The sequence below is a fragment of the Panthera tigris genome, chromosome A2, assembly GCF_018350195.1.
Source record: "Panthera tigris isolate Pti1 chromosome A2, P.tigris_Pti1_mat1.1, whole genome shotgun sequence".
NCBI lineage: Eukaryota > Metazoa > Chordata > Mammalia > Carnivora > Felidae > Panthera > Panthera tigris.
The window spans coordinates 53805755-53832280 of NC_056661.1; the positions used below are offsets into that span (position 1 = coordinate 53805755).

Consider the following 26526-nt stretch of genomic DNA (forward strand, 5'->3'; position numbering starts at 1 on the left):
TCTTGATGGGGTCAGGTGGGTTAATCAAGCAGAAGGCTCAGGAAACAGAGAGCATGCCTCTAACAGTGAAAGATGCAAGAGATTTGGAAGCAGTAACCAAAAAGGCTCAGTCTGTGGGGGACGAGAGACCGGCTGTGACCGTTTCCACAGAGAAGGGCACAGGGTACCCACACTGCCTGCTGCTTTCCCATGAGCACTGAGATCCCAGGACAAGATGCTACAGGTGCCAGGCAAGCATAGCTGCAGTAGTGCCCTGGGCTCAGAACCCCAGCTTTTCAAACACTCCTCTGGCCCCAGCTCCTGAGCAAGAAATCACATCAGCTGGATCACAGGTGACATGAAAAAAAACTCCAATCTGGTTTATTTCAAAAGGGCAGAGGTCAAGACAGGGAAATACTCAGAAACTGCTTATCTTTCCCTAGATACACCTGCCCTCTGAGACACTGGACATTTTTGCTCAAGAGAGAGCTGGCTCCAGGCCATCACACTGAAATGATTTCTTTTATCTGGCTCTTTACACTTCCCGCTGTGTCCGTGGCTCTGGGCTGCTAGCTGCACTGGCCACAGCCCCAGGATGGCTGGGTTGGACAACACCTGGGCCACTCTAGTCGATGTAGTAGACCTTGGAGGCATCGTAATAGGCACAGGTCATGTAGTTCATGTTCCCAATAGGCCAGCAGTGGTTGGGGTGGTAGGTGGCTGAGTAGGCATGGGGCTGGGGTTGGACACAACTGAAGAGTGCCAGGCTCCTGTCCATGGCCACAGTGGGCAGATAGAGCTGCAGCTTGTCCAGGAGGTGACCCGGCCAGAAGAAATTGGGGTGAGTTCGCAGTGAACCCCTGGACCTCTTCGCCTGCAGCTTCCTGGAAAATGAGAAGATAGGAAGTTTGTCGTGGCAGACCCGCCAGGGCTGGGGCTTCTGCTGAGCAGAGCTAAGCAACTGTGTGACCAGAGTGGAGGTGTGGCACTGTGCCAAGCACTTTGCTTCCATGTGGTAGGTCCTGTTCTGCTGTCTGCCCTACCAAGGAGGACATGAACACCTAGAGAGGATACGTTATTTCCCCCAAAGCCACACAGCGAGCAAGTGGTAGGATGTGGGCTTGACTCCCAACTTGCTGCCTTGAAACCCCAAATTCTTTTTTTTAATTAATTAATTAATTAATTAATTTTTGAGAGAGCACGAGTGAGTGGGGGGCAGGGAGGGAGAGAGAGAGAGTGCAGAGCCTGGAGCGGGGCTCGAGCTCACCCGAAGCAGGGCTCAAACTCACAAACGTTAGATCATGACGTGAGCCAAAGTGGGATGCTTCACCAGCTGAGCCACCCAGGCGCCCCCAAAACCCAAGTTCTTAAGTGTACACCGTTGGTTCTCTTGAGACATTTTAATGCCTCTGGAGCTAGCGTTGCTGGGTCCAAATCCCTGCTCCGCCCCTTGATAGATGTGTGACTTTGAGCAAGATAATTAACTTTTCTGTACCTCAGTTTCCCCTTCTGCAAAGTGGGCATGCTAAGAGTAACTTTATAGGGTTCCTGAGAGGATTTAACTGAGTTAAAACATGGGAACACACCCACAGTGGTGTCTGCCTGGCACTCTAAGTAGTTTCACTGCCTCTCAGTTTCCGGGCATTGAGCCCTAGATACTGTGCGCCGTGCAACATGCAGAGTCCCAGGCACCTCCTCCACCGTGAGGCTGGTCCTCCCTCCCCTGACCTGCTTACAGAGTTGGCTGATGCTACAGACCTGGTGAACTCCTCAAACTCCTTAAAGTGTATCTTCTTGATTTTCTTTGGTGTCTTCCTAGTAGAGAAGACAGAAAGGCATCTTGTCAGGATTGGGGGAATCCATGTTAATGGGGCCTCAGGTAGTAGGTCAGAGGACATGGGGGTGGGCCTGTCTAGTGAGTCCAAACCAGAGCTCCAAAAGGAGCATTTCTTCTATCTGGGGTGGGCTTGGTCAGCCAGGCCTGGGCTCCCAACCTGGCTGGCTGTGTGGCTCTGGGCAGGTCACTTCCCTTTTCAGAGCCTCATGTTTTTTATTTCCCAGAGCAGAGACCTCCCAGGGTAGCTGAGAGATGCGCAATGATCTGAATTGTTTGGGGGCCCCTGACTCTCACTTTCCCTGCCAGAGCCAAAGCCAGCTTTTGGAACAAGGGTGGTGAAAACTGACTCCCCAAATCTTGGGCCTGGCAGACGTCACTCATTAATCACAGACGGCACTCTTTCCCAGCAGGCCTGCATCTGGCCTCAGAATCTTTGACAGCACAGTCCAAGTAGCAAGATAAAACAAATGTCCATCCCTGCCCTTAGGGACCTTTCTTTATCCCTTATGGCTGTGGCCTACCTAACCAGGGACAAGAGTCCCTTTCTCAGGCTCCCACCCACTCCCTAGGTTCCCGGTGCAGAAATGGATGTCAGCCACCCAGGGGCTGGCAGTCACTAAGTAATCAGAAATGGCTCTCCAGGCCACCAGACTTCTGACTCGTGCTCAGCTCTGCCTCCCCAGGGTTGTGGACAGGCCCCTCTGTAGGCCCAGACCCATGCCTTCAGTCGATATTGTCCTGATGGGACAGGTAAAACAACAACTATCACTGCTTCCAAGGGCTAACTATCTGCCAAACACCATGCTAGGAAGTTTATATGCATTTCTCATCTGATCCTCATTGTGTGTGGAGGGGCTGTTACGCTCATTTAACAGATGAAAAGCTGAGGCTCAGACAGTGAAGTAGCTTGTCCGTTTAACCTGCAGCCTGTGGGATTTCCACTTGGCTCTGCTGTATCTCATCCCAGCTGTTCTGGCCATACCACCGCAGTGGGCAGCTGGCAGTGATCTAGAATGTGGGCAGTTCCCGGTCCCCTCCCCCTTGTGGTCAGCTGGCCCCTCCTCATCCCACATTAGCCCTGTCCGTCCTCAGGGATGCAGGGATGCTGCTTGCTCTCCAATATGCAGTCACCCACGGATGCTGGCTCATAACCTGCCCATGGGTCACTTCCTCCCAAAGAAGGACATTTCCTTAGCACTCAGGTTGGTCTGAGGGCCAGAGACAGGCCCCATTGCAGAGTTCCTTTCTCCTCCTGATGCAAGCCCACCTCTTGCCAGAGAAGGCAGGACAAAGAAGGGATGGCCACCTCTGTCCTCTGTAGGGCCCCTGACCAGCCAACCCATGATTTGAGAAGGGGCCTATTTCCCTAAGAAGGCCCTCTTTTTAAGCTTTTGTAGAGAGGCTGAGATCACGTAGGATGTGGTTGGGAGCGAGGCAAGGAGGCTAACGCCCTCAGACACTGGAAATTGGCCAGTCCCTGGGGACCAGCTGGGTTGGACATGCTGGGCACGCTTGGCCACAGGAATTGGCACAACATGTCACCTCAAGTATGCTGGTATGCAAATGGCAGGGGGGAGAGAGGGGGTCTGATACTCAGCTTGTCAGTCTTCTTAGCCACAACATCGCTGAAGCCCTGGAACTTGAGTAGAGCCAGATTTGGACTGAAGATCTTCATATCTGAGTAGTAGCCTCCTGGCTGCCGGATTGGGCGTACCTGGTTCTTCTGAAAAATGATCTTGTCCCCCGGGTACAGCAGGGCTGTAAGCAGCAAGAGAAATGTGGACTCTCAGTCCAACACCCCTCCCTGCCCTGAGCCTTTGGGGCAGAGGGGAGGATTTTTTTTTTTTAATATATATATATATATAAGTCCACATTTTTGTTTGCAAATGTTTTTTCTTAGATATACACTTTAAACTTTTTTATGCTTTTTTTTGATTTTTTAAAAAGTTTATTTATTTTGAAAGAGAGAGAGAGAGAGAGAGAGAGAGAGAGAGAGAGAGAGAGACAGGGGAGGGGCAGAGAGAATCCCCAGCAGTCTCTGCACAGTCAGCATGGTCCGTGCACAGCCTGACGTGGGGCTCGAACTACAAAGCGCGAGATCATGACCTGAGCCAAAATCAAGAGTCAGATGCTTAACTGACTGAGTCACCCAGGTGCCCCATTAAGCTTTTTATGTCTAAATGATTGTAGATTCACAGCAAGTTGCGAAGTGCAGAGGGTCCCTTAGACTCTTCCCCCAGCTTCCCCCAGGGGCGACAGGGCACATAACCCTAGTGCAGTGTTAGGAAGTGGGGTTGGTACAGCACTGCTGTTTGGACTAGAGCTGTGGGAGCTGGTTTGTAACCAGGTCAGCCCTGGCCCCAAAGCCTGGGTGCAGTTAGGATGGAGTGTGCGGCGCCCTACCCCACTCTGCACGGGTCATGCTGGTCACGAGGCCACAAGAAGGAGGGGAGGTTCACCCAAGGCTTCACCAGGTTAACTTAGACCTAGTTGATGGAGGTTTTCTCCTTGCTTAGAATTAGTCCCATAGATATCCTCAGGAGACTGCTCTAAGAAGTTGGAGCATAAAAAACACTGGCTAGGGGCTCTGTCTTCCTGCAGCCATGGAGCAGTGCTTGTCCTACGATGATAACACATGACTAGCTCATGTTCTAGAAAAAGTAATGGAAGGTTACAGTCCAGGTTATTAATGCTGGTTACCTGGGGTGGGGGAGGGGGAGAGGGGAGGGCAGGGACTGTGCAGATAAGAGGGGAGAGGGAAGGGGAAGATGCAGCATCAACATTTCAAAAAAAAATTTTTTTAATGTTTATTTATTTTTGAGAGAGACCGAGACAGAGCGTGAGTGGGGGAGGGGCAGAGAGAGAGGGAGACACAGAATCCGAAGCAGGCTCCAGGCTCTGAGCTTGTCAGCACAGAGCCCGACACAGGGCTCGAACTCACAAACCGTGAGGTCATGACCTGAGCCAAAGTCAGACACTTAACCCACCAGCGTGCCCCGCATCAACATTTTTAAAAGATATACAGGATTTTTTTTTTTAGCTTATTTACTTATTTTGAAAGAGAGAGAATGAGCTGGGGAGGGGCAGAGGGAGAAGTGGACAGAGGATCTGAAGCGGGCTGGATATGGGGCTCGAACTCATGAGCCGTGGGATGTTGACCTGAGCTGAAGTCGGACACTTAACTGACCCACCCAGGTGCCAATATACAGAATTTTAAAAAACTACATTAACAATATATGTATATATATCTTTAAAAATAACTTACATAAATAATTTTGTGTAAATCGAAAAGAAAAAGAGATCTATAAAAGGACAATCCCTAAAATATTAATGGTGCCAACTCAAGCTGGGGGATTTTTTTTTTAATATTTATTTTTGAGAGTGAGTGAGCAGGGGAGGGGCAAAGACAGACAGAGAGACAGAGAGAGAGAGAGAGAGAGAGAGAGAGAGAGAGAATCCAAAGCGGGCTCAGAGCTGTCAGCATGGAGCCAGACTCTTGAACTCAAGAACCATGAGATCATAGGGCACCTAAGTGGCTCAGTCGGTTTAGCATCTGACTTTGGCTCAGGTCATGATCTCATGGTTTGTGATTTCAGGTCCCACATCAGGCTTTCTGCTATCAGAGCAGAGCCCACTTCAGATCTTCTGTCCCCCTGTCTCTCTCTGCCCCTCCCCTGCTAGTGCTCTTTCTCTCTCTCAAAAATAAATAAACATTTTTTAAAAATGCTTTTTTAAAAAAAAAGAGAGAGAGAGAGAAAAAAGAACAATGAGGTCATAACCTGAGCTGAAGGCGACACTTAAGGGACTGAGCCACCCAGGTGCCCCCAGCTGGGGGGATCATTATTTTTATGTTTTCAAAAAAAATGTAAGTGAGCAAGTGTTATCTGTGAAATCAGGGGGAGGTAAAATGATAAAGCTATGTGCACTGGGGAGTTGGGAAAGGCCTTGATGTTTTAGAACATGGCCCTTGAGCTTGAGGCCTGGATTCTGAGCCCACCAAGCTCTAGTCTAGAACACAGACCCAGAAGTCCCGGTGGTTGAGTTTCTTTACTCATAGCTGAGCTGGCCTCTGTCAAAGAGACAGCCAATGGATAGTGGCCAGGAGAGCGGTCAGAGACAGACTCGAGTTTTTTCCATCTAGAACCGTCAGAAGTAAAGGGAAGCCCACCCACGGATGCTGCTTTGTGCCTGTGAGTGTGAAATCCTGCTGGCAGGTGAGGTTCCCTGACCCAGCACCTAGCAAAAGCTAGTGGTGGTGGGAATCAGTTAGTGGCTCAACACCCTGGTGGGGACAGAGGAAGCGCATCCAGAGGAAAGACTTAACCCACAGGGCAGTCCAGGGTGCTGGCAAGCCTGCCTGCATTTCAGAAGACAGTTAGCTGCATTTCCAGCACGAGCAGAGACGAGAGAATATACACAATCAGGGAAGATGCGGCTCGCTGAGGAAGATGGAAGGAAGGATGATTTGGTGAAAAGTCAGTGTTGAGAGCCGCAAGAGATTTCCTGTCACTGCCCTCCCAGACCAGGTGGGCAGCAAGTGGCCGCATATGTGAGAGGGTGCCGCATGCACAGGAGACAATGATCACTTAGGGTGGTTTGCCTGTGTTCCTGAAGGCATTTGGCCGTACACTGTTGTACAGACCTGTTATGGGCTGAATTGCATCCCCCACCCCTCAAATCATATGTTGAAGCCCTAACCCCCAGAACTTCAGAATTTGTATTTGGAGAGAGGGCCTTTCAAGAAGTAATTAAGCTAAAGTGAGGCTGTGCTGGTAGGCTCAAATCTGATCTGGCTGGTGTCCTTGTAAGAGGAAATTTGGACACAAGAGAGGCACAAGGGGGCATGAGGGCACGGAGGAAAAATCATGTGGAGAGGCAGCGAGAGGGTGGCCATCCATCTGCCAGCCCAGGGGAGAGGCCTGAGGAGAAACTGGCCCTGCTGGCACCTTGATCTTGGATTTTTAGCCTCCAGAAGTGTGAGAAGATAAATTTCTGTTGTTTAAACCACCTGGTCTGTGGTATTTTATTGTGGCAGTATTTTAATACAAGACCCATGGCCCTATACGTTCTGCCCTTCTTTCCCCTTGTCTTGGAAAAAAGACGGAAATAGTCAGTTGTGATGGTGAACTTGTTCTTAGGTAAGTCACCCCATTGTCTGTGTGCCCCTTTCTTTGAAAGCCACATTTCCCAGTTTGGCCATGGTTCCTTCCTGTGACGTTCCTGTGGGAAAACCTCTGTCCTTTTGTGTTTTGAAAGCACAAAGAGGAACTTGCCCATTAAAGTTATAAATTCACGAATTTAGGACACCAGCATTGGTGTGTGGTCGTTGGGGTTATGGGGCCCTCTCCTGTCCCCATCTCTCAGAAATACACACTCTACCCAGAGATGGGGAGGGTTCAGATCTGCTTGGATATATGAAAACACAATTCTCCCTCAAATAAAGGGTGAGACCAGTGTGGAAATCTCAAGGCTGAGTCCTGTGGTCTGAGCAGAGAGCCAAGGTGTCAGAAGAACTTGTCCCCTGGTGCATTCCTACCTCTGTGTCGTGGAAGAACCAAGAAACAGGTCTGGCCTGGGGAAGTGGTTGCAGAAAAGCCCACTACAGCAGAGCAGTTATCGCCCCTATCACATGTCCCTCTTTGAAATTGGGACTGTTCCTTTCTGCTCAACTTCAGGGCTCCCTCACCCAGAACTCCTGTCCTTGGAGCTTCCTGCTCTAGAATGCTCAGCAGGCTCAGTTGGGGAACCCAGACCCCTAGACCTGTGGAGCCTGTGAACCTCCAGGATTCTAGAATGTAGAATCAAATGTAACAGCAAAACAGGCTGGGCTGCCCCTGCTCCTTCAGTATCCCCACCACAGGCCACAGAGGCTTGGCTGGATGCACGTCTGCTGGGGAAGGACAAACCTCAGGCGGAGCCATGTTCACTTGGGTTCTGAGCCCTCTCGGCAACTTCCCAAGGGCCAGGCGCCAAAGCTCTTACCTTTCACGAGGATGTCCTCTGTCAGTGGGAGGCCGTAGGACTCACAGAGCTTGCAGCACTGCAGGTAGACCAGAAAGTTGTCCCTGCGGGACTTGTTGATGAGCTCCTTCATCTCCCCATGGATGGTGGATGGGAGGCAGTGCTCATCAAAGTGCTTATTCCCGCTGCGCACCAGGCGGCACCGCTCCGTGTACTGGATGGAGGGGATCTTGAGCTGCAAGGAGAAGAGGTTGGCACCCACTTCCCTCCACCTTCTTCCCGACCAGAAGGCAGATATGGAGCCTCATCGACCTCTCCCCTCCCGACCAGAAGGCAGATATGGAGCCTCATCGACCTCTCCCCCAGGAGGGGAGATGGCAAAGCATGCAAGGTGGGACCAAAGTTCAGGCTCTGAAGTCAGTGACTTGGGAGAAAAATCACACATGGTCAAGGTTACCCCTGAAGGGCACTTGAGTGGTTAAGCCACGCGGTTCTGTGTGCACAGCCCCGTATGTGGTTGTACATATATCACTGTATAACATATACGGTAGGGAACAACGTAGATGCCCTACTGAAACAACACATCTGTGTTTGGCTGCACAAGAATTTAAATTGGGCGCAGATATCTGTGCCTTTGAGGTGGAAGGCACATGTCAAGGATGGCAGAGCAAAGTGGAAGAGGCCTGGGGAATGTGGAGCCACTTTTGGCCTTCTCATTTATTTATTTACAAGGAAACAAAAATCTGTTTTTTGGCCTCTAACACCAGAATCAGCAAAGTGCAGCTCACAGGCCACATGTGGCCCGGCACCTGTGTTTATAAAGAAAATTTTTTGGAACACAGAGGCACTCATTTGCTTAGATGTTGTCCGTGGCTGCTCTTTGCCGCAAAGGCAGAACCGAGTAGTTGCCACAGAAACGATAAAGCCCCAAAAGCCTAACACATTTGTTATCTGGCTCTTTATAGGGAAAGTTTGCTGACCTCTGCTCAAATATTTTGGGTTTTCTTATCATGCAGCTGAATCAGATCTTTGTTGGTATAGCACTTACAATGCCTAGTATATTATTATATGATGATGATAATAATAATAATAATAATAATAATAATAATAATACGTATTTAGGGGTGCCTGGGTGGCTCAGTCAGTTAAGTGACTTTGGCTCAGGTCATGATCTCATGACCCATGGATTCAAGCCCCACATCAGGCTCTGTGCTGACAGCTCAGAGCCTGGAGCCTGCTTCAGATTCTGCATCTCCCTCTCTCTCTGCTCCTCCCCTGCTTGTACTCTGTCTCTCTCTCTCTCTCTCTCAAAAATAAACATTAAAAATTTTTTTAAATGTATTTATATATAGTATAATATTAATATTATCTGGCTTCCTGAAGGCAGGGGCTGTTTTGTTCTCTATAACACCTAAAATAGCGTCTGGCACTTTGTGGTCTCTTGATAAATATTTTTGGGTGAATTAATTCCCACAATCAGTCCTGCCTTCACTGGTCATGTATGTCTGGAGTGGCCGCTCAGTGACAGGCCCTGTACCAGGCATTTGGATTCCAGCCACAATGAAGACATGGCCCTCAGCCCTGGTCTCAGGATGCAAGGTCACAGTCAAAGGATGGGAAGAGAGGAGCTCCATATACTTTTGGAAACATGATCTCATTACATCTTCAGAGAAACCTTGTGAGGTAGGTGTTGTTCTTATTATGAGATGAGGGAACATAGGGGTAAAAGAGGGCCTGCTCCCAGGAGTTCCCCAGCTAGAAGGTGCAGCGGACTCGAACCTGAGCCTGCCTAGGAGCCAAGCGCCACGCCCTTCCCATTGACCGGGGTACCTTGTGCTTCCGCCTCCTCTCGCGGTACCGCTTGCCAATGTCCTCCATCTCCTCCAGAGTCAGGGGCCGCGCCTCCATCTGGGTGTCAACCACGGGCACAGTCAGCAGGTCCATCTTGCACGGTTGTGGGGCTAAATTCACCTGCTTCTTGGACAGATGCGATGGGGAAACTCTGATCTTGGCAGGTCTATAATCTGAAAGGAAAGAGAGCCTGAGAGGGGGCTCAGCTAAGGAATCCATCAAGCGGTTAACTCATGTGATCAAGCAGGTGCCGGCCATCCCTCTGCTCACTTCCCACGTGGCTCATCAGGCCACCTGAGACGGACCTTGAAGGTATCCCTTCTCTCCGTCTGCACTATGGCCTGCCCAGTGCAAGGCCACCTCGTGCCTCACCCGCACCACTGCCCCAACCTTGCGGTTGCCATTCTCATACTCTAGCATCCTGTCTCCACTGAACACTAAATAGGACCTGTGAAAAATATAATCACTTCATTCCCCTGCCTAACACTCTCTACTGGCTTCCCTCAGCACTTACACGAAAGCCCAGAATCCTCCTCCTGGTCTGCAAGGCTCTGCAGAGTCTCGTCTCAGCTCAGCCTCCACGTGATCCATCTCCTCCTGCTCACCCCTCCCCGACTCCCCAGAGCCACCCTAACTTTTTTCTTCCATTTTTAACTTTGTTTTGACTACAGGTGTATTTCTTATTTATTTACTTATTTACTTATTTACTACCTACTAATTTTTGACAGAGAGAGAGTGAGTGAGCAAGGAGCAGATAGAGAGAACCCCACAAGGTACAGAGAGAAAGAGAGAATGAGAGTGGGGAGCCCAAGCTCATCCGATGCGGGGGTTCCAACTCATCAACCAACTCACACCTGAGCCGAAGTCTGAGGCTTAAATGACTGAGCCACCCAAGCGCCCCTCACCCTAACTTCTTTCTGTCCCCTGAAAACTTGCCCAAGTCAGGGCCTTTGCCTCTGCAGCTCCCTCTGTCTAGGGTGCCCTTTGCCAGAATGGGCTCCTCATCTGTTACTTGGGTGTCAGCTCCCATGGCTGCTTTGCAGAGAGGCCTTCTGTGACCACCACCCCCTCACTCTGTCCTATTGTCTTCAAGGCATTAATCCCTACTAGACATCATCTTGCTTAACCCTTTACCTGGAAGCTCACTGAAGGCAGAGGCCTTGGCTTCTTTACTCCTGTGTTCCCAGTTCCCAGTTTCTGGAAGTATGCCTGGCACGTAGGAGGTGTTCAACAAAGAACCGAGTGAATGAAAGCATCCCGTTGCCCCTGCCCTGGTTCAGGCCTGCCCTGTTCTGGGCTGAAATGAAGTCATGGCTCAGTCACCTTCTAGTTTTGAGACTGCAGACTGGTGGCTTAGCCGCTCTGAGCTTTATAGCATCCTCCTGTAGAGCGTGAGTTGTAGCTTTGACCTCCAGGGACTTGAAGGATAAACTGAGCTACCTGCTGTGGGTAAGGCTACCCAGCCCGAGTGCCACTGCCTTCTCTCGTGAGCCTGCCACCCAAGAGTCTCGTTGACTCTTGATGCTGCTGCCCCTTTAGGCAAAGCAAAAGATACCCAAGTCCATTTACCCTGGAATGTTCTCCAGAGAAAAGGGTGATGACACCGAGGTGGCACCTGGCAAGCAAATACTTGCTCCTGGCTTCAAGTCTATTTATTGGGAAATAATAGGCCCCAAATACCTTTGCTGCAAATATGCATCACGGCACACTGTGGTCGTTCACTAAACAGCTCACGGCCAACTACGTGGATAATGGTGAGCTTTGGTAATTGATAACGAAAAGGCGAAAAGGTCATGGATGAGAGAGCAGGCCCAACTTGAGGCAGCTCTGAACACGAGCTGGACATAAAAGTTGCCAGAGATTATGACTGTGGGTAGTGATGTGTGCAGGAGGTGACCGGGGTCGGGGTGCTCAGTTTCCCTGGGACTCTGAGAGAGGCAGAGACACTGCCTGGGGGGTGACGGGGCCTCTGCCCAGTGGCTTGATGAGACTAGAGGCTGGAAATTTACGTGCTGCACTGTGGGTGAAGTTCTGGAGGACAGGGGAACAGCCTGTCTATGGGAGTTGCCGGCTGCCTCCCAAACAGCCCGCTGGTGAGGACATGGAGCGCCCAGCTCAGTGGGACCAGAAGCCTGCGCCAAATCTTCACCCACGTAAGGAAACTGTCCTCTAACCCGCAGGGCTCTCACATGACCTCAGAGAGGCTGAGGAACACTCCACACCAATGTGTGTGAAATGAAACTCCTGCTAACCTGATGGGTGCAGGCAAAGCAAGATTTGTTTTATTTAGAAAAAGAAAGGGGTTCTATTTGGGGATATGCTATATTGTTATTATATTTGGTTACATTTGGGGAGGGCTCTGGAATGGTGGATGGAGGTTTAAAAGAGGGCTTTAATTTTATCTGGAGTTGTTCAATTTTAATTTTTTTTTTTTTTTTTTTTTTTTTACACCACAATGCCACTAAGCTACAAAGAACCATGATGCGCCCTTGTGTTGTAAATTCATAGCCAGCACTATGGCTAGTCCATTTCTAATTTGCCTCCATGCTATGTCTGGACAGATGTGGTTCCACAAGCACATGGCTTGGCAAATGGAACTTGAGCTGTTGCACAGCTCATACAACTGTTCATAGCAGCCCTGCTAATATCCCTGATCATAGAATATCAACGTAGGCTTTCCAGTAAACTCTAAACATGCGCTAATTCTGGTTTCCGACTTTTAGTTAACTTTTTATCAATAAAATATAGATTAATAGCAAGAAGGCTTTGGACCCACATACAAGATCTCAGTCTATCGGGTAAGCCTTGGTGGGCTGAAACCACCTTTTGAGAATCCTCCTTTAAGGACAAGGGCTGCATCTCATTCATCTTTGATGGACATGGTAGCTAGGCATTCAAGAGAATACCTTGCTCCTTAGTTGATCGCTGGGCTTGGGGATTCCAGAGTCTTGGCCCATCCATGGTAACCCAAAGCTGGAGAACACACTCAGGAAGTAAACCAAGGTTGCCTCCACCATGCTTGCTCCCAGGATGGGGAAGTGGAGGCATGGGGGTGGGACTGGATACATACACTCCCTTGCAGTTGCCAGGGTGCTTTTCTGATGAGCCAGACACCACTGCTTGTAGGTATTGACTAGGATATCTGTGGTGATGCTGTTGTCCTTTCCCAGAGAGCTGAGATAGATCACAACATCTTCCACCTCCTGGTTTTTCAGAGGGACTCCAACCTAAGGAGAGAAGAGAAGCCACCAAGGTGGGCAGGCTCCAATCCAAACATCCTACCTGCACGGTCAAAGCTTTACCAGCCTGGCCCTACTTCCCCTATCTAGTTTCATCCACAGCCACTCCCACCTCAGCAGGAGCTCAGAGCCTCTTCCAAGGCCCTGAACACACCCTGCACTTTCTCACCCTCTGCCTTTACTCGGGCGCTTCCTCCTTCTATCTGAAGAACTATCCCTCTTTCAAAATCCAGTCTAGATATGCCACTATCTTTGCAGAGTCTGCTACTCCTTCCTTCTGGGCTGCCACCCCACTCCATACCAATCTCAACGATAACTTTCCCACACTGGATTTTGGAAAAAGGATTTCATGCCTACCATCCTTGCCCACGAGAAACACATCAGCTTTCCTTAACTGAAGAAAAATAAGATCAGAAGTACAATACACATTACTCTTTCAGGGATGGTAAGCAACATTATAGGAGTATAATGCTTGCCAGCAATACTGAATATTCAAGAAGGAAAGTGTTTAAGGAAATATAATTTTCTTCCTCAGCTTCTTTAGACGGTAGTCAGTGTTCACTGGGCTTTCCTTAAAGAGGGTCAGAACTCTCCTGGTTCTAGAGGACTTCATGTTTTCTCTTTTTGGTTATGATGATTAAGAACCCTGTATATATATACATATATATACATATACGTATATACGTATACGTATACATGTACATATATATGTATATATATACACACCCTGTATACATAATATATATATTTAATGTTTTGAAACGTTGTTTAGGTAACTACATGTCATGAAACAACAGTGTGAAAACTGGTGATGATTTAAAACCATAAAGACCTAGCAGGCAGCTTCCTAAAGTATTTCCAAGAGGTATCTTGTATTCAAAACATATTAAGGCTTGATTTATCCAGACCAGAGGTCAGCAAACTTTTCCTATAAAGGGTCAGATAGTAAATATTTTAGGATCCATGAACAATATGATCTCTATCATAACTGCTGAAATCTGCCATCATAGCATGAAAGCAGCCATGACAATACATATAAGTGAGTGTAGCTGTGTTCCGATAAAAGTTTATTCACAAAAACAGAGGCAGGCTGGATCTGACTTCTGGGCCATAGTTAGCTGACCTCTGCTCGATCAACAGAACTTTCTGCAATGATGGAAATGTTCTATATCTGTGCAGGCCGATAGAGGAACTGCTCACCACATGTGAACACTAAGTACTCGAAATGTAGCTGGTGTGACCGAGGAAACGGATTTTTAAATTTTATTTATTTATAATTAATTAAAAATTTTTGGATAGTCAGTGAAAGTGTGGCCTGTGGACCAGTGCCATAGACATCACTGGGAGTTTGTTACAATGTATCAACTTGGGCCCTGCACAGAGGTACTGAGTAGAAGCTGCATTTTAACAAGATCTCTATGGGATTATCTGCCAATGACAGTTGAAGAAGGTCTAGAGGGTTCTAGAGGCAAGACAGAAGGCCCAGCAATCTCTGTGCCCAGTTCTGGAGTCTGATGGGCAAGACAGTGATTCCCCAGGTACTGACTGGTTATGGGGTCGGCTCTGCAGACTTTCCACTCAGGTAGGGGTTTTCAAGATCAGACTCACGCAGGAGTGGTTTTAGGGGTCTGATGTGGCCACAAGTTATGTCACGTTTTCCAATCTGGCTTAACAAGTAACAAGGCTGATGGTTTGATCTACTTTTCGTTGGTCCAGGACCTGGGTGGAGGCAGCAGTGGGGGCAGGATGCATGCACGTCTTCCTCACTCAGGCCGGCCTGGAGGGAGCATGGGAGGCACTTACCGCCTTCAGAGTCACAACGAATTCCTCCCTAGAGATCTTCTGGTGCTCGCCCCCGTCCACTTTGCTAAATATCTCCAGGATCTTGATCTTGCGGCTGTGCAGGTAGGAGTACAAGGCTGATAAAGCAGAGGGCTTGGGCAATCGGAGCTGGGGCACCAGTCGGCGGGAGGGCCGGGGGCTCTTCTGTAAGAGGTAAGAGAGGGAGCAGAGGAGAGAATTCGGGGGAGACAGGCCACTGGAATGTGATTCCCAGAGTTAGACAGAACATGATTCCCAGAGAGAGAGAGGGGGGCTGAGCAGCTCTCAACAGACAGCAAGATGGAATGCAAGGAGCATTGGATTCAGGGGTGGCGGGGTGGCTCAGGTTGAGCATCCGACTTCGGCTCAGGTTGTGATCTCCGGTTCATGAGGTCAAGCCCCGGATCGAGCATCTCCGCTGTCAGACAGGTCCTCTGTCCCCCTTGTTCTCTGCCCCTCCTCTGGTTGCATGCTCTCTCTCTCAAAAATAATTTTTTTTTTTTTTTTAAGGAGCATTAGATTCAGGGCAAAGGCATTTTGCCAGGGATACTTTGCATCTCTGGGCCTCCATTTTTCCATCAGAAACAACCGGGCTGGACATGATGAGAACTAACATTTCATTCTTACCCACATCTCTCCTGTCAAACATGTCAGGATTAAAATCACACCAGGCGATCAGTGCACCAAAACATATGCCCCTGCCTGGAACCAGATGGGGCTCTCTAATCCACCCATCTCCCAGCCTTTGCTCCTGCTCGGCCTCCTGCCCAAAACTTTTCCTTCTCTCTCTACCTGTCCAACTCCTACTCTTCCTTTACTTCCAGGTCATCGGGAATATTTCAGGATAATACTCCCTTACCTTGGTGCAGCACCTGACAGTTTACAAAGGGCCTTTCTGTTCCCTACTTTGTAGCTGCTCTGTGTTTAGGATCCACCTCTATTAATGGCCAACTGTAGCCACCAATCTGATGTGTCTGCCTCCCCCATTAACATGTGAACATTTTGAAAGCAAGACAATGTCTTTTGAAGCTACATACCTCTACCTCCTATTCATCTACTGGACAAGCCCCCCAGCCCTAGGCAGATAGGCAGTAATTGTTTGATGAATGAATAAATGATGCTGTAAAATAGGTATTAGATACTACTTTCCGTTTTTACAAATGAGGAAACAGGCTGAGAAAAGTGAAATGACTTACCCAGGGTCACACAGCCTATAAGCAATAGAGCTAGGTTTCTAATCCAGGCCCAGTGTTTTGGTTGTTTTTTTTTTTAATGTTTTTTAAATTTATTTTTGAGAGACAGAGAGAGACAGAGCACGAGTGGAGGAGGAACAGAGAGAGAGGGAGACAGAGAATGTGAAGCAGGCTCCAGGCTCCAATCTGCCAGCACAGAGCCCGACACAGGGCTTGAACCCACGGACCATGAGATCATGACCTGAGCCAAAGTTGGATGCTTGACCAACTAAGCCACCCAGGTGCCCCCCACCCCCCACCCCAGGCTCAGTGTTTATTCATAGACACTGTACTGCTGTCTGGAAAGGGTGTGATAGGCCTAGGAAATTTCGGTTTGGACTCTGATTACACCAAGGACTGAGTCTGGCACCAGTGAGACTAAAGTAGTAGTAAAAATGGCAAACATAGGAGTGCCTGGGTGTTTCAGTCGGTTAAGCATCCGACTTCAGCTCAGGTCATGATCTCACGGTCTGTGAGTTCAAGCCCCGCGTTGAGCTCTGTGCTGACAGCTCAGAGCCTGGAGCCTGTTTCGGATTCTGTGTCTCCCTCTCTCTGCCCCCCGGGACTCTCTCTCTCTCTCTCTCAGAAATAAGTAAATATTAAAAAAAAATTTTTGTGATGGCAAACGTAATATTCAGTGCTCACTATATGGCTGGCACTGTCCTAGGCACCTACTCCATTTAGAAGTCACAGCAACCCTAGGAAGTCAGTACAATGGTTATCCCCATTGAATAGATTGGGAAACTGAGGACTGGATCATACAGCTAGGAAATAGCAGAGCTGGTTTAAACCCACGTTATCTGACCTCTTATCCCAACTTCACCTGAACTGGGAGAAATTTCAAGTGTTTCCATTACCAGAAAATGTCACAGAGAGGTAAGCACTGGGGGACAAGGGCTTTGGTACTGACTGCCACCGACTACCTCTATGGGGCTGGACAATTTATCGGCCTCGTTGAGCTTCTATTTCTGTATTTATAAAAGGGAGTCCTCCTTTTTATTCCAGCCTCACAACTGTGACTTTCACGGTACCACCACGAGCACCTGCTTGGCACATATAGGCCCTCAACAAACACGTGTCAGTGAACAAATGAATGAGGAATGCATATTTTTAAAATGCCCCATAGATGGCATTCCAGGAGTTATCCCTCCTAGGGTGGTTTTAAGATATAGTCACAAATTCTTTAACTCCTCCCTTCTGGGATGGAGCCTGATTCCCCTCCCCTTGAGTGTGGACAGTACTTAGTGACTTGCTTCTGACAAATAGAATATGGTGAAAGTGATAATGTGGTTCTCCTGAAACTCAGGTTGCCTGAGATGAGGTCATAAAAGGCGTGTCAGCCTCCTCTTTGCTCTGTCTCTTGGACCATTCGCTCTGGGAGATGCTGGCTGCTATGTGGTAAGGATGCTCAAACAACCCTATGGAGAAGTCCCTGTGGCCAGGAACTGAGGCCCCCTGCCAGCAGCCACGTGAGCAAGCTAGCTGGGAAGCGGATCTTCCTGCCTCAGTCAAGCCTTGAGTTATCTATGGCAAGCCAACAATTTGAGATGAGGGCCACCAGCTAATCTCTTCCCAGACGCCTGACTCTCAGAAACAGTGGGGGTAATCAACATTTGTTGCTTTAATGTTTGGGGGCATGTGTTATGCAGCAATAAATACCCCATACACCTCCCTTTGGGGGCTTCTCTTTGCTCCCTTTGGAAATGGGGTGAATGACCCCTATCCTGACTAATCTGAGGGAATGAAAGGACAGCATGCCCCTAACACCTTCAGCGTCTTCATAAGCAAATGGGGCTACTCACCTTGGTGGCTCTGATAGTAGTCAGGTGGTCTAACAACTGGTCCTCCTGCTCCTTCTGGATCATGTGCAAGACCTTGGCCTCTGAAGGTGTGAGGCTGGGCTTGTTCTGAAGCCACCTCTCTACATTACCAAATGACTCCAGGTCCTGGCGAAGCTTCAGCCTCTGGCTCAGCCAGGTCCTCACGTCGTCTGGTTGGCCTTGGATGTCCCCAGCTCCCAGGGCTTGGAAGCTGGAGATCGGCTGTGGGGGAGTCTGGGGTTGGGCCATGAGATTGATAGGCATTGGATCCTCTTTTTGAGGCAAGATGATGATCCGCCGGCGGCTCTGAGGCAGGTGGAAGTCCTCCTGCTTGAACTGCTTGAAGCAGTGGGCGATGACCAGTTCAGGATCGAAGGTGGGGCCCTTGCTGGCATTTTCGTCATCACTTGAGGTCTCAGACTGGCAGAGCCCTTGGGGAAAGAGGGTTAAGAGGTGAGCTTCTTTCAGGAAGAGGACTAACGGAGTCAGGAAGGAAAAATGCTACAGCACCAGGCTGGGTTCCCAGGCCTGGTGTTATCATTGCTTTGCTATAATGATGAAGGTAATCACATCTAGTATGATTGCGCATTCCTGATGGCAGGCACTATGCTAAGGTCTTTGTATATTTTCTCTTGTTTAACCTTCTCAGATTTTATTCCTCCTCCACTCCACCCCACCCTCACCCCAATGCTCCTTATCGACAATCAGAATTTATATATATATATATATATATATATATATATATATATATATATACATATATATTTATTTATTTAAAGTTTATTTATTTATTTTGAAAGAGAGAGAGGGAGTGGGGGGAGGGGCAGAGAGAGAGACCCAAGCAGGCTCCGCACTGTCAGCACAGAGCCTGACGCAGAACCGAGCCGAAATTAAGTGCCCAACACTTGACCGGACTGGGCCACTCAGGTGCCCCCAGAATGATCTTTTAAAAAAATGCCATCCTGATCTGGTCTCATCATCCGAGCAGAGGCTTTGAAGCTGGAATGCTTCAGCCGTGTCCTGGCTCTGCTGCTTAGTGGCTGCATGTACTTGGGTAAGTCACTTGGGCTCTCCGTCTCAGTCTTTCATGTGTAAAACGGGGGTAAAGATGGTACCTACTTTACTGAGTAGGTGGAGATGGTTAGAATCAGCCCATCTTAAAGTTGCTTTGTTCATGGTAAAGTGCACTGTTATTTTTTTTTTAATTTTTTTTAATGTTTATCTATTTTTGAGACAGAGAGAGACAGAGCATGAACGGGGGAGGGGCAGAGAGAGAGGGGGACACAGAATCGGAAGCAGGCTCCAGGCTCTGAGCCATCAGTCCAGAGTCCAACGTGGGGCTCGAACTCATGGACCGCGAGATTGTGACCTGAGCTGAAGTCAGACGCTTAACCGACTGAGCCACCCAGGCACCCCTGCACTGTTATTTTTTAATGGACTTGCTCCTCGCCTATTTTGAAACCCTCCTATCACTTTCCACGGCCCTCAACATAACATCCCTTCTCTGCCAACCTTTCCTACCTCATCCCTTGCCTATCCTTCTTTACAGGTCCCACACGCCTTGACCCTGAATGATCCCTGAATGGTCCAAGCACATCCCGCCTAAAGGTTTTGCATGTGTTGTTCTATCTGCCGGAATGCTCCCTCCCCCCGCCATCCCCTTAAAACTTATCACAGGGTTTTAAGTTGGGGGCTGCAAATGGTGACCCTCGTGGTGAATGAGGCTTGGGATCCTGTTTCATTTGACGCATTGGTCAAAATTTTCCACCTTGAGTTACTTTAGGCTAGGGCATGCCCTCTCCAGCTTGCTGTAGTCCCAAATTATTCTCTATGGTCTTTTTTTTTTTTAATGTTTATTTTTGAGAGAGAGAAAGAGAGCAAGGAGGGGCAGAGAGGGAGAGGGAGACAGAGAATCTGAAGCAGGCTCCAGGCTCTGAGCTGTCAGCACAGAGCCCAAAGAGGGGCTTGAACTCACGAACCAGGAGACCATGACCTGAGCTGAAGTTGGACACTCAATCAGCTGAGCCACCCACGTGCCCCCATTCTGTATTGTCTTACATGCAGCTCAGTTCATTTATTAAGTGCCTACTTTAGGCAGACATTTGTGTTTGAAATCTCTGGTATAATTACTTGGTTGGTGTTTATTTTTTCAATGGACTATGGACCTGGACCTCCTCTCTCTGGTTGCCTACTGGAGCCCCGGCACCTCCATGTGCCAACATACAGTGGGAGCTCAGTAATTATTTGGCGAATGAGTGGATGTCAAGTGGACAGACTATTTGACATCATAGAGATCAGCTCTATGATTATACCATTTTACAGAGAAGGGCACTAGGGCCCAGAGAGGCCCAAGGTTCCACGGTGGTTTAGTAGCAGAGCTGGGATATGAATTCTGGTTTGCCTGGCCCCAGAGCTTGGTTCTTAGCCATTAATTGATAAGACCACAGGCTGTCACCTAATCCGACTGAGTCTCAGTTCTTTTATTTCTAAAATGATAAACTCTGTTCTAAGTACCTCCTGAAGCTGTTATGAAGATCAAATGAATAACAGATATGTGAGTGTTCTAAAATTCAGAAGGGATATAGCATTATTATTAAAAATATTGTCACCATCATTCCCCTTCTAAAACCCACACCGCCTCTGCTTTAAAACCCTTTTGTTGCCTCCGAAATAAAATTCAGTCTCCTTAACCTGGCCTCACCTGACACACCCACCTCTGCCAGCCTAATGGGCTCCTTCTCTTATTCTTTCTGACCTCACCCTGTATTTGTACCCAAACTGAGCTGACTATGGTTCCTTGGTCACCTCATCCTGCCCCTGTGCTGTTTCCTCTCTCTGGAATGCTCTTGGAGACTTAGGTCAGGCATCACCATGCCCTGAAGCCCTCCCACCCCCTCCCTCATATCCCCTCTGGTTTCCCATAGCCCCTGTGCTCATCCCCATCATAGCATTTACCATGTTTTTTCTGGATGAAGATGCTTTCTGGGTCTTTCTTTCCCAATAGCCTGTGAGTTTTCCAATGGCAAGGACTGTGTCTCAGTTTCCATGTATCCCTGGTGCCCAGCCTGGCACAAAGTGACCATTCAGTCCATTTGTTAAGCCTCTTTACAATGCCTGTGTTTTTCCTTCATGGTCAGAAAATAATGTGTCAGAAAATAATACATCAATGTGGATGGAAGTGGGCACTTCTCAACAAACCATGTGTCATTTCTTTGAGAACAAGATGCTGGGTACAACTGAGAATGTAGCCATTTATCCAACCAACATTTACTGAGAATCATTCAGTAGATCCAAACGAGGCTGGAAACCCAACCGCAGAGCCCTGGAGTGGAACAAGGTGGGGTAACCAGAGGGGTATGCCCTCAGTCGGAGGAGAAGTGCTGATGGAGAGAGTCGGGTGGTCATCATGAAGGAAGAGGCATTGACATGTGCCTTCAAGAATGAGTCAGATTTCAAGGTGTGGAGGGGTCAGCATGGGGAAAGGTCAGGGGTGGAGTTTGAGGATTTGGGGGTTACTAAATTGTTCCACAAGTTGAAAGTACATTGTGCATGAAGGAGGAGGTTATGGGAAATAAAGCTGGAGTCATCTTGAATGCCAGGTTAAGGGTTTTTTTTTTTGTTTGTTTGTTTGTTTTTTTTAATTTTTTTTTCAACGTTTTTTTATTTATTTTTGGGACAGAGAGAGACAGAGCATGAACGGGGGAGGGGCAGAGAGAGAGGGAGACACAGAATCGGAAACAGGCTCCAGGCTCCGAGCCATCAGCCCAGAGCCCGACGCGGGGCTCGAACTCACGGAGCGCGAGATCGTGACCTGGCTGAAGTCGGACGCTTAACCGACTGCGCCACCCAGGCGCCCCAGGTTAAGGGGTTTAAACTTTATCCTGTTGACCTGGGAACACACTCAAAACATGCTCCTCCCTGGCCTTGCCACCGTCACTTCCGCCCACCCAAGACCCCAAATCCATGATCTTCCCTTAGCTAGAAGGGTCACTCCCCACCAAGCCCTTCAATGGCTTCATTGCAATGGCTTCTCAGTGCCCTTAGAATAAACAAGCCCCTCCTACAATGGCCCCCACCACTGCCCTCACTGGCACCCTGCTCCCCACTCCTCCCTGATCTCTCCCTGCCCCCTCCCTCTGCTCACTTCACTCCAGCTGCATGAGCCTGCTTTCTCTTTGTCCAACCCTCCTAGCTCTGTCCTGACTTGGTTTTGGCATTTGCCATGCCCTATGAAGGGCATGGGATTCCCCAAGATTGCTGTTGGCTGAGTCCTTTTCACCATATGGTTCTCAGCCCAAGTGTCACTCCCCTCAAAGTCACCCTGACTCCCCTATTGAAGGTCGCATGCCCACTGTACCATGGAGCTTCCATTATAGTGATCTTTGGGGTTCTGTGTCCATTTATAGAAAAGTGAGGTGGGTAGAGACTGTGTGAAAATGTTCCCAAGGGACTGTGAGGACAGCTTCCAGAGGCCAACTAGCTCCATTGCCTTCCCAGGTCAGGGATCTCTTCCTGAAATGCCCCTGGCAGATTTTGCCTCTGCTTGGATACGCCTCTGGTTGATAGGGTGTTCTTCTCTCACATTGTGGATGCCTGATTCTGATTCTTAGAAAAGACTTCCTTATATTGACCCAGATTTTGTTTCCCTGGAAGTTCTACCCTTTAGTCCTAGTCTTCCCCTCCAATGCTCCAGAAAACGCATTCCTTCCCTCTTTCCTGGGACAGCTCGCCAAGTATCTGGAGACAATTCAACTCTCTTTATTTTGGCTCTGATTCAAATCTCTCTCTCAATTCCATCCTACCTCTCTGGCCACTTGCTACTTGGGCCCTCTTTTCCCGCCCATCCCTTAAAATTGGTGCCTTCTAGGTTCATACCTGGGCTTTCTCCTTCTCCTTCCTTCTCCCTTTTCTTCTTCTTCTTCTCCTCCTCTTTTTTCCAAACAATCTCCTCTACTCTCATGTTTCTGTGGTCTTCTATATGCTGAGGACACCCATATCAATATTTATGACTTGAAATTAGCTCCAACTTTCTACATACAGTTTCTCCTAAAGTATTTCCACTTGGATGGCCTACAAGGATCTCAGTCTCAACCAACTAAGCCTGCACTGGCCTCCATGTCCTGTTCTCACTCAACCTGTTCCTCCTGGTAGGTTCCCAATCCCTGTGAAAGGCACCTCCATCTCTAGGTCATCCTAGTTACCAACCTGAGCATCATCTTTGATTGTCCTTTTCTTGTTCCCTGTTCAGTCAGCCCTCAAATCCCCCTAGTCCCCTCTAGCCTGGCCACTCTCCCTCACCTCTCAGTACCTTTGGTCTGGACATTTCAGGCAGCCCAAGAGCTCATGATTCTGGCTTCAGCCTTCAAGTCTGCCAATTCACTCTGCATTTGCTGATAATCCCAATCCCAATACTGCCATTTCCAGTAGCTTCTCCATCTCCTACCTCCCAAGATCTTTCATGATCTTGTCCCTTCTGACCTCTCTCGCCTCTCATCCCTGGCAATACTCAAACTACTAGCAGTTTCCTGAAGATACTGTATCTCTGAGCTTCTCTGCATGTGCTTCCATTGGTCTGGAATGCCTTTCCTCCCCTTTTTGGCATGGAGAACTCTTTATATCCTTAATTTAAGCCCAAGTGTAAAGAGCTCTTCCAGAACCTTAGAATTGTTCTTACCTGTCCACTACACTTAGCAGACCTCTTACTTCTGGGTGTCACCCCCAGACCTGGCATCCACCCCTTCTTCTGTAATTATGCGTTTATCTGCCTATCTTTCACCTCTGAAGTTGCAGGGTTTTCCCGCAGCAGGCTATCACCAAACACTGCTGGTTTTCTACATGCTTCTTCTCCAGTACCCTGCACATTAATATCCGGCGGAGAAATGGGGCGCGGCGGGCGAGACAGAGGGCCGTGGATGCCTTTCCCAGGCACACGGGTTGGACCCCTGATTTCAGACCAAGGCAACTTGGCCCACTCCTCCAGCCTGGGAGTGGAAATCTGAGAAATGTGCACGACCCGCCCCCGACTCCCTGGCAACCCCTCACCCAGCACCCAGTACGGCACAATGAGATATTCGCCTCCCGTGCTTGCCCTCACCCCACTTGCACGCGTCTGCACGGGGCTGAAGGCTTTCTGGAGGCGGCGCTGCTTCCCGGGAACTTACCGAGCAGCGACAGGTACAGAGCCTCAGATGTTTCGTACGAATCTTCCATGGTCGCAGCGTCGGGAGCGGGTGTTGAAGAGCGTGTGTGTGTCTGTGTTGGTTTTTGCTGGCGTGTCAGGGTACCAAAAAACAGTAATTCCAAACTTTGCAAGAAACACTCAATGCGCCCCCGAGCTTAGAAGCAACTGTTGCCAGGACTACAGACGCCCTGCGCTGATTGGCTGAGCATTGCCACGCTCCTGCCGTCTGTGGGACGGAGGCGGGTACGGGGGAGCACCCTCCCACTCCCGATTGCCTGACAGTCCTGTTCCTTTTGTGGGTCCTGGGAGGCAGTCGCAGAGGGGCAGAATTCCTGGCTTGGAGAAAGACAGGATTCTTAGTATGGCCCAGTGGCCCCTGAATCTGGAGGAATAGATCACAGGTTTTCCTGAAAATTGTACGATCTTCAGCCGATCTCCACGTATTTCATTTTCATCCAAGGAACAGGCCCTGCCTCCTCCGGAGGGATTGTAGGAACCCAAGAGAATCTTGGCCAACAAGAGGCCTGTGTTTTTGATATGCATTGCTCCCTAATGACTGGATGCCACCGTTTGGAAATAGAGAACCTGATACCAGGAATATTAAAGTTAAAATGTCCATCAACTGATAAACGGATAAACATGCTCTATCCACATAATGGAATATTAGTCACAAGAAAGAGTTAAGCACTGATGCATGCTACAACACAGATGAACCTTCAAAACATTACGTTAAGTGAAAGCAGCCAGACACAAAAGGTCACATATTATTTTATTTATAAGAAATGCCCAGAATAGGCAAATCTATAGACACAGAAAGCAGACTGATAATTGCCAGAGGCTGGAGGTGAGGTGTGTGGCTTTGGGTTTGACTATTAACAGGCATGGAGTTTCTTCTTAATGTGTTGCAAATGTCTTAGAATTAGTGATGATGGTTGCAGAACATTGTCAGTATACGGAAAATCATTTAATTGTATATTTAAACATAATTGAGTGATGAATTTTAGATTATGTGAATTGTCTCAATGAAAGAAGTTAAAAAAACAAACACTTGAGTGCTTATTCTGTATAAAGTACCTTCACTGAATTGCATTATCTCTGTGACCCTCTCAACCTGAGGTTGTCATTCAGACCATCCCTATGAGTCACGTTAATGTAGCACTTTTATTTATTTCAAAAATTTTTTTAATGTTTATTTATTTTTGACAGAGAAAGAGAGACAGAGCATGAGCGGAGGAGGGGCAGAGAGAGAGGGACACAGAATCTGAAACAGGCTCCAGGCTCTGAGCTATCAGCACAGAGCCCAACACTGGGCTCGAACTCACAGACCGCAAGATCATGACCTGAGCAGAAGTCGGATGCTCAACTGACTGAGCCACCCAGGTGCCCCTATTTATTTATTTTTTTAAGTTTATTTATTTTGAGAGAGACAGAGACAGTGCGAGCAGGGAGGAGAGAGAGGGGGAGAAAGAGGGAGACACAGAATCCGAAACAGGCTTCAGGCTCTGAGCTATCAGCACAGAGCGTGATGCGGGGCCCAAACCCACAAACCGTGAGGTCATGACCTGAGCTGAAGTGGGACACTAAACTGACTGAGCCACCCAGGTGCCCCCAGATTTTAAGTAATCTCTACACCCAACATGGGGCTCAAACTCACAACCCCATGATCAAGAATCACATGCTCTACTGAGCCAGCCAGGCACCTACAGAAAAGGCTCTACAGAACCTTTTTATCTTTTTTCATCTGTCCTCCAGCACAGAGCTTTGCACTTAGTAAATGCTACTTTGAGGTTTGTTAAATAAAGATGTAATGGGACACTATAAAATGGACATTTGCCTTGTGGGGTGGCAGGGATGTGGCCAGTTTTCCCATTCTCTGGTCAAAATTCAACTCTCTCTCTAAAAACTAAAACTGGCTCACTAATGTGGAAACAACCCACTAGCCCTGCAGCATATTCCACCCTACAACAAAGGTAGTTTCCCTAACAATTTATTTTTCATTTATTCAATCAATTTTATTTTCAAATTATACCTTAAAATGGCAATTGGTAATTGAGACTTAGTAACTTGGGATTTTTTTGTTGTTGTTGCTTGGTGAGTTCTTTCTAAGGTAAACGTTTCAGTATTTGTGCTACAACATTATGATGCCTGTATTAAGAACAGCACAAAACTTAAAAACTTTCACAATGGGGTCAAGGTGCATGAGCCAGAAGCTGATACTCTGAAACAAAATGGCAGGCAGATAATCACAGGTTATCAATTGGATGCTGGGGTCCAATCTCTGATTACTAAAAGCCAGCACAGAGTCATCAAGAACACATGATGACAAAAGTAACTTACTGTTATCTTTTTTTAGTAAAAAGACTAATTGCCTATTATTAGCTGCCTATTATACCCTGTAATATCTTTTCTTACATTTTTGGTTGCAAACTCTTTGATTGCTTCCTACATAACAACTGTGTAATTCCATTTTTATTGAAAGAGAACTGAAAGTCTAATCTTTCCTTAAGCAAGATTGATAGAAATCTGCTTTGTATAATTGAGAGTTGACAGAAGATTTTTTTTCAACTTCAAATCATATTTTATTATTGGAAAATCATTTACATTT

General features: G+C 48.1%; 1 protein-coding gene across 3 annotated transcripts; it reads right to left on the reverse strand.

The window, feature by feature from the left end:
• Positions 1-313: 313 nt before the first annotated feature.
• Positions 314-23980, reverse strand: EFCAB12 (EF-hand calcium binding domain 12). 3 transcript variants are annotated; one of them, XM_042979539.1, is made up of 10 exons: positions 23517-23733; positions 22616-22721; positions 17723-18171; positions 14671-14853; positions 12699-12855; positions 9608-9801; positions 7799-8012; positions 3415-3574; positions 1738-1794; positions 314-863 (listed from the first exon to the last, which is right to left on the reverse strand). In XM_042979539.1, exons 2-10 carry the CDS (start codon positions 22698-22700, stop codon positions 605-607), a joined length of 1758 nt encoding a protein of 585 aa, XP_042835473.1. In that variant the 5' UTR covers positions 22701-22721; positions 23517-23733; the 3' UTR covers positions 314-604. The 3 variants fall into 3 exon arrangements, with proteins under 3 accessions (XP_042835473.1, XP_042835472.1, XP_042835474.1); XM_042979538.1 differs by having other exon boundaries at positions 23415-23733; XM_042979540.1 differs by lacking the exons at positions 22616-22721; positions 23517-23733 and adding an exon at positions 23902-23980 and having other exon boundaries at positions 315-863.
• Between the last annotated feature and the right edge of the window lie 2546 nt (positions 23981-26526).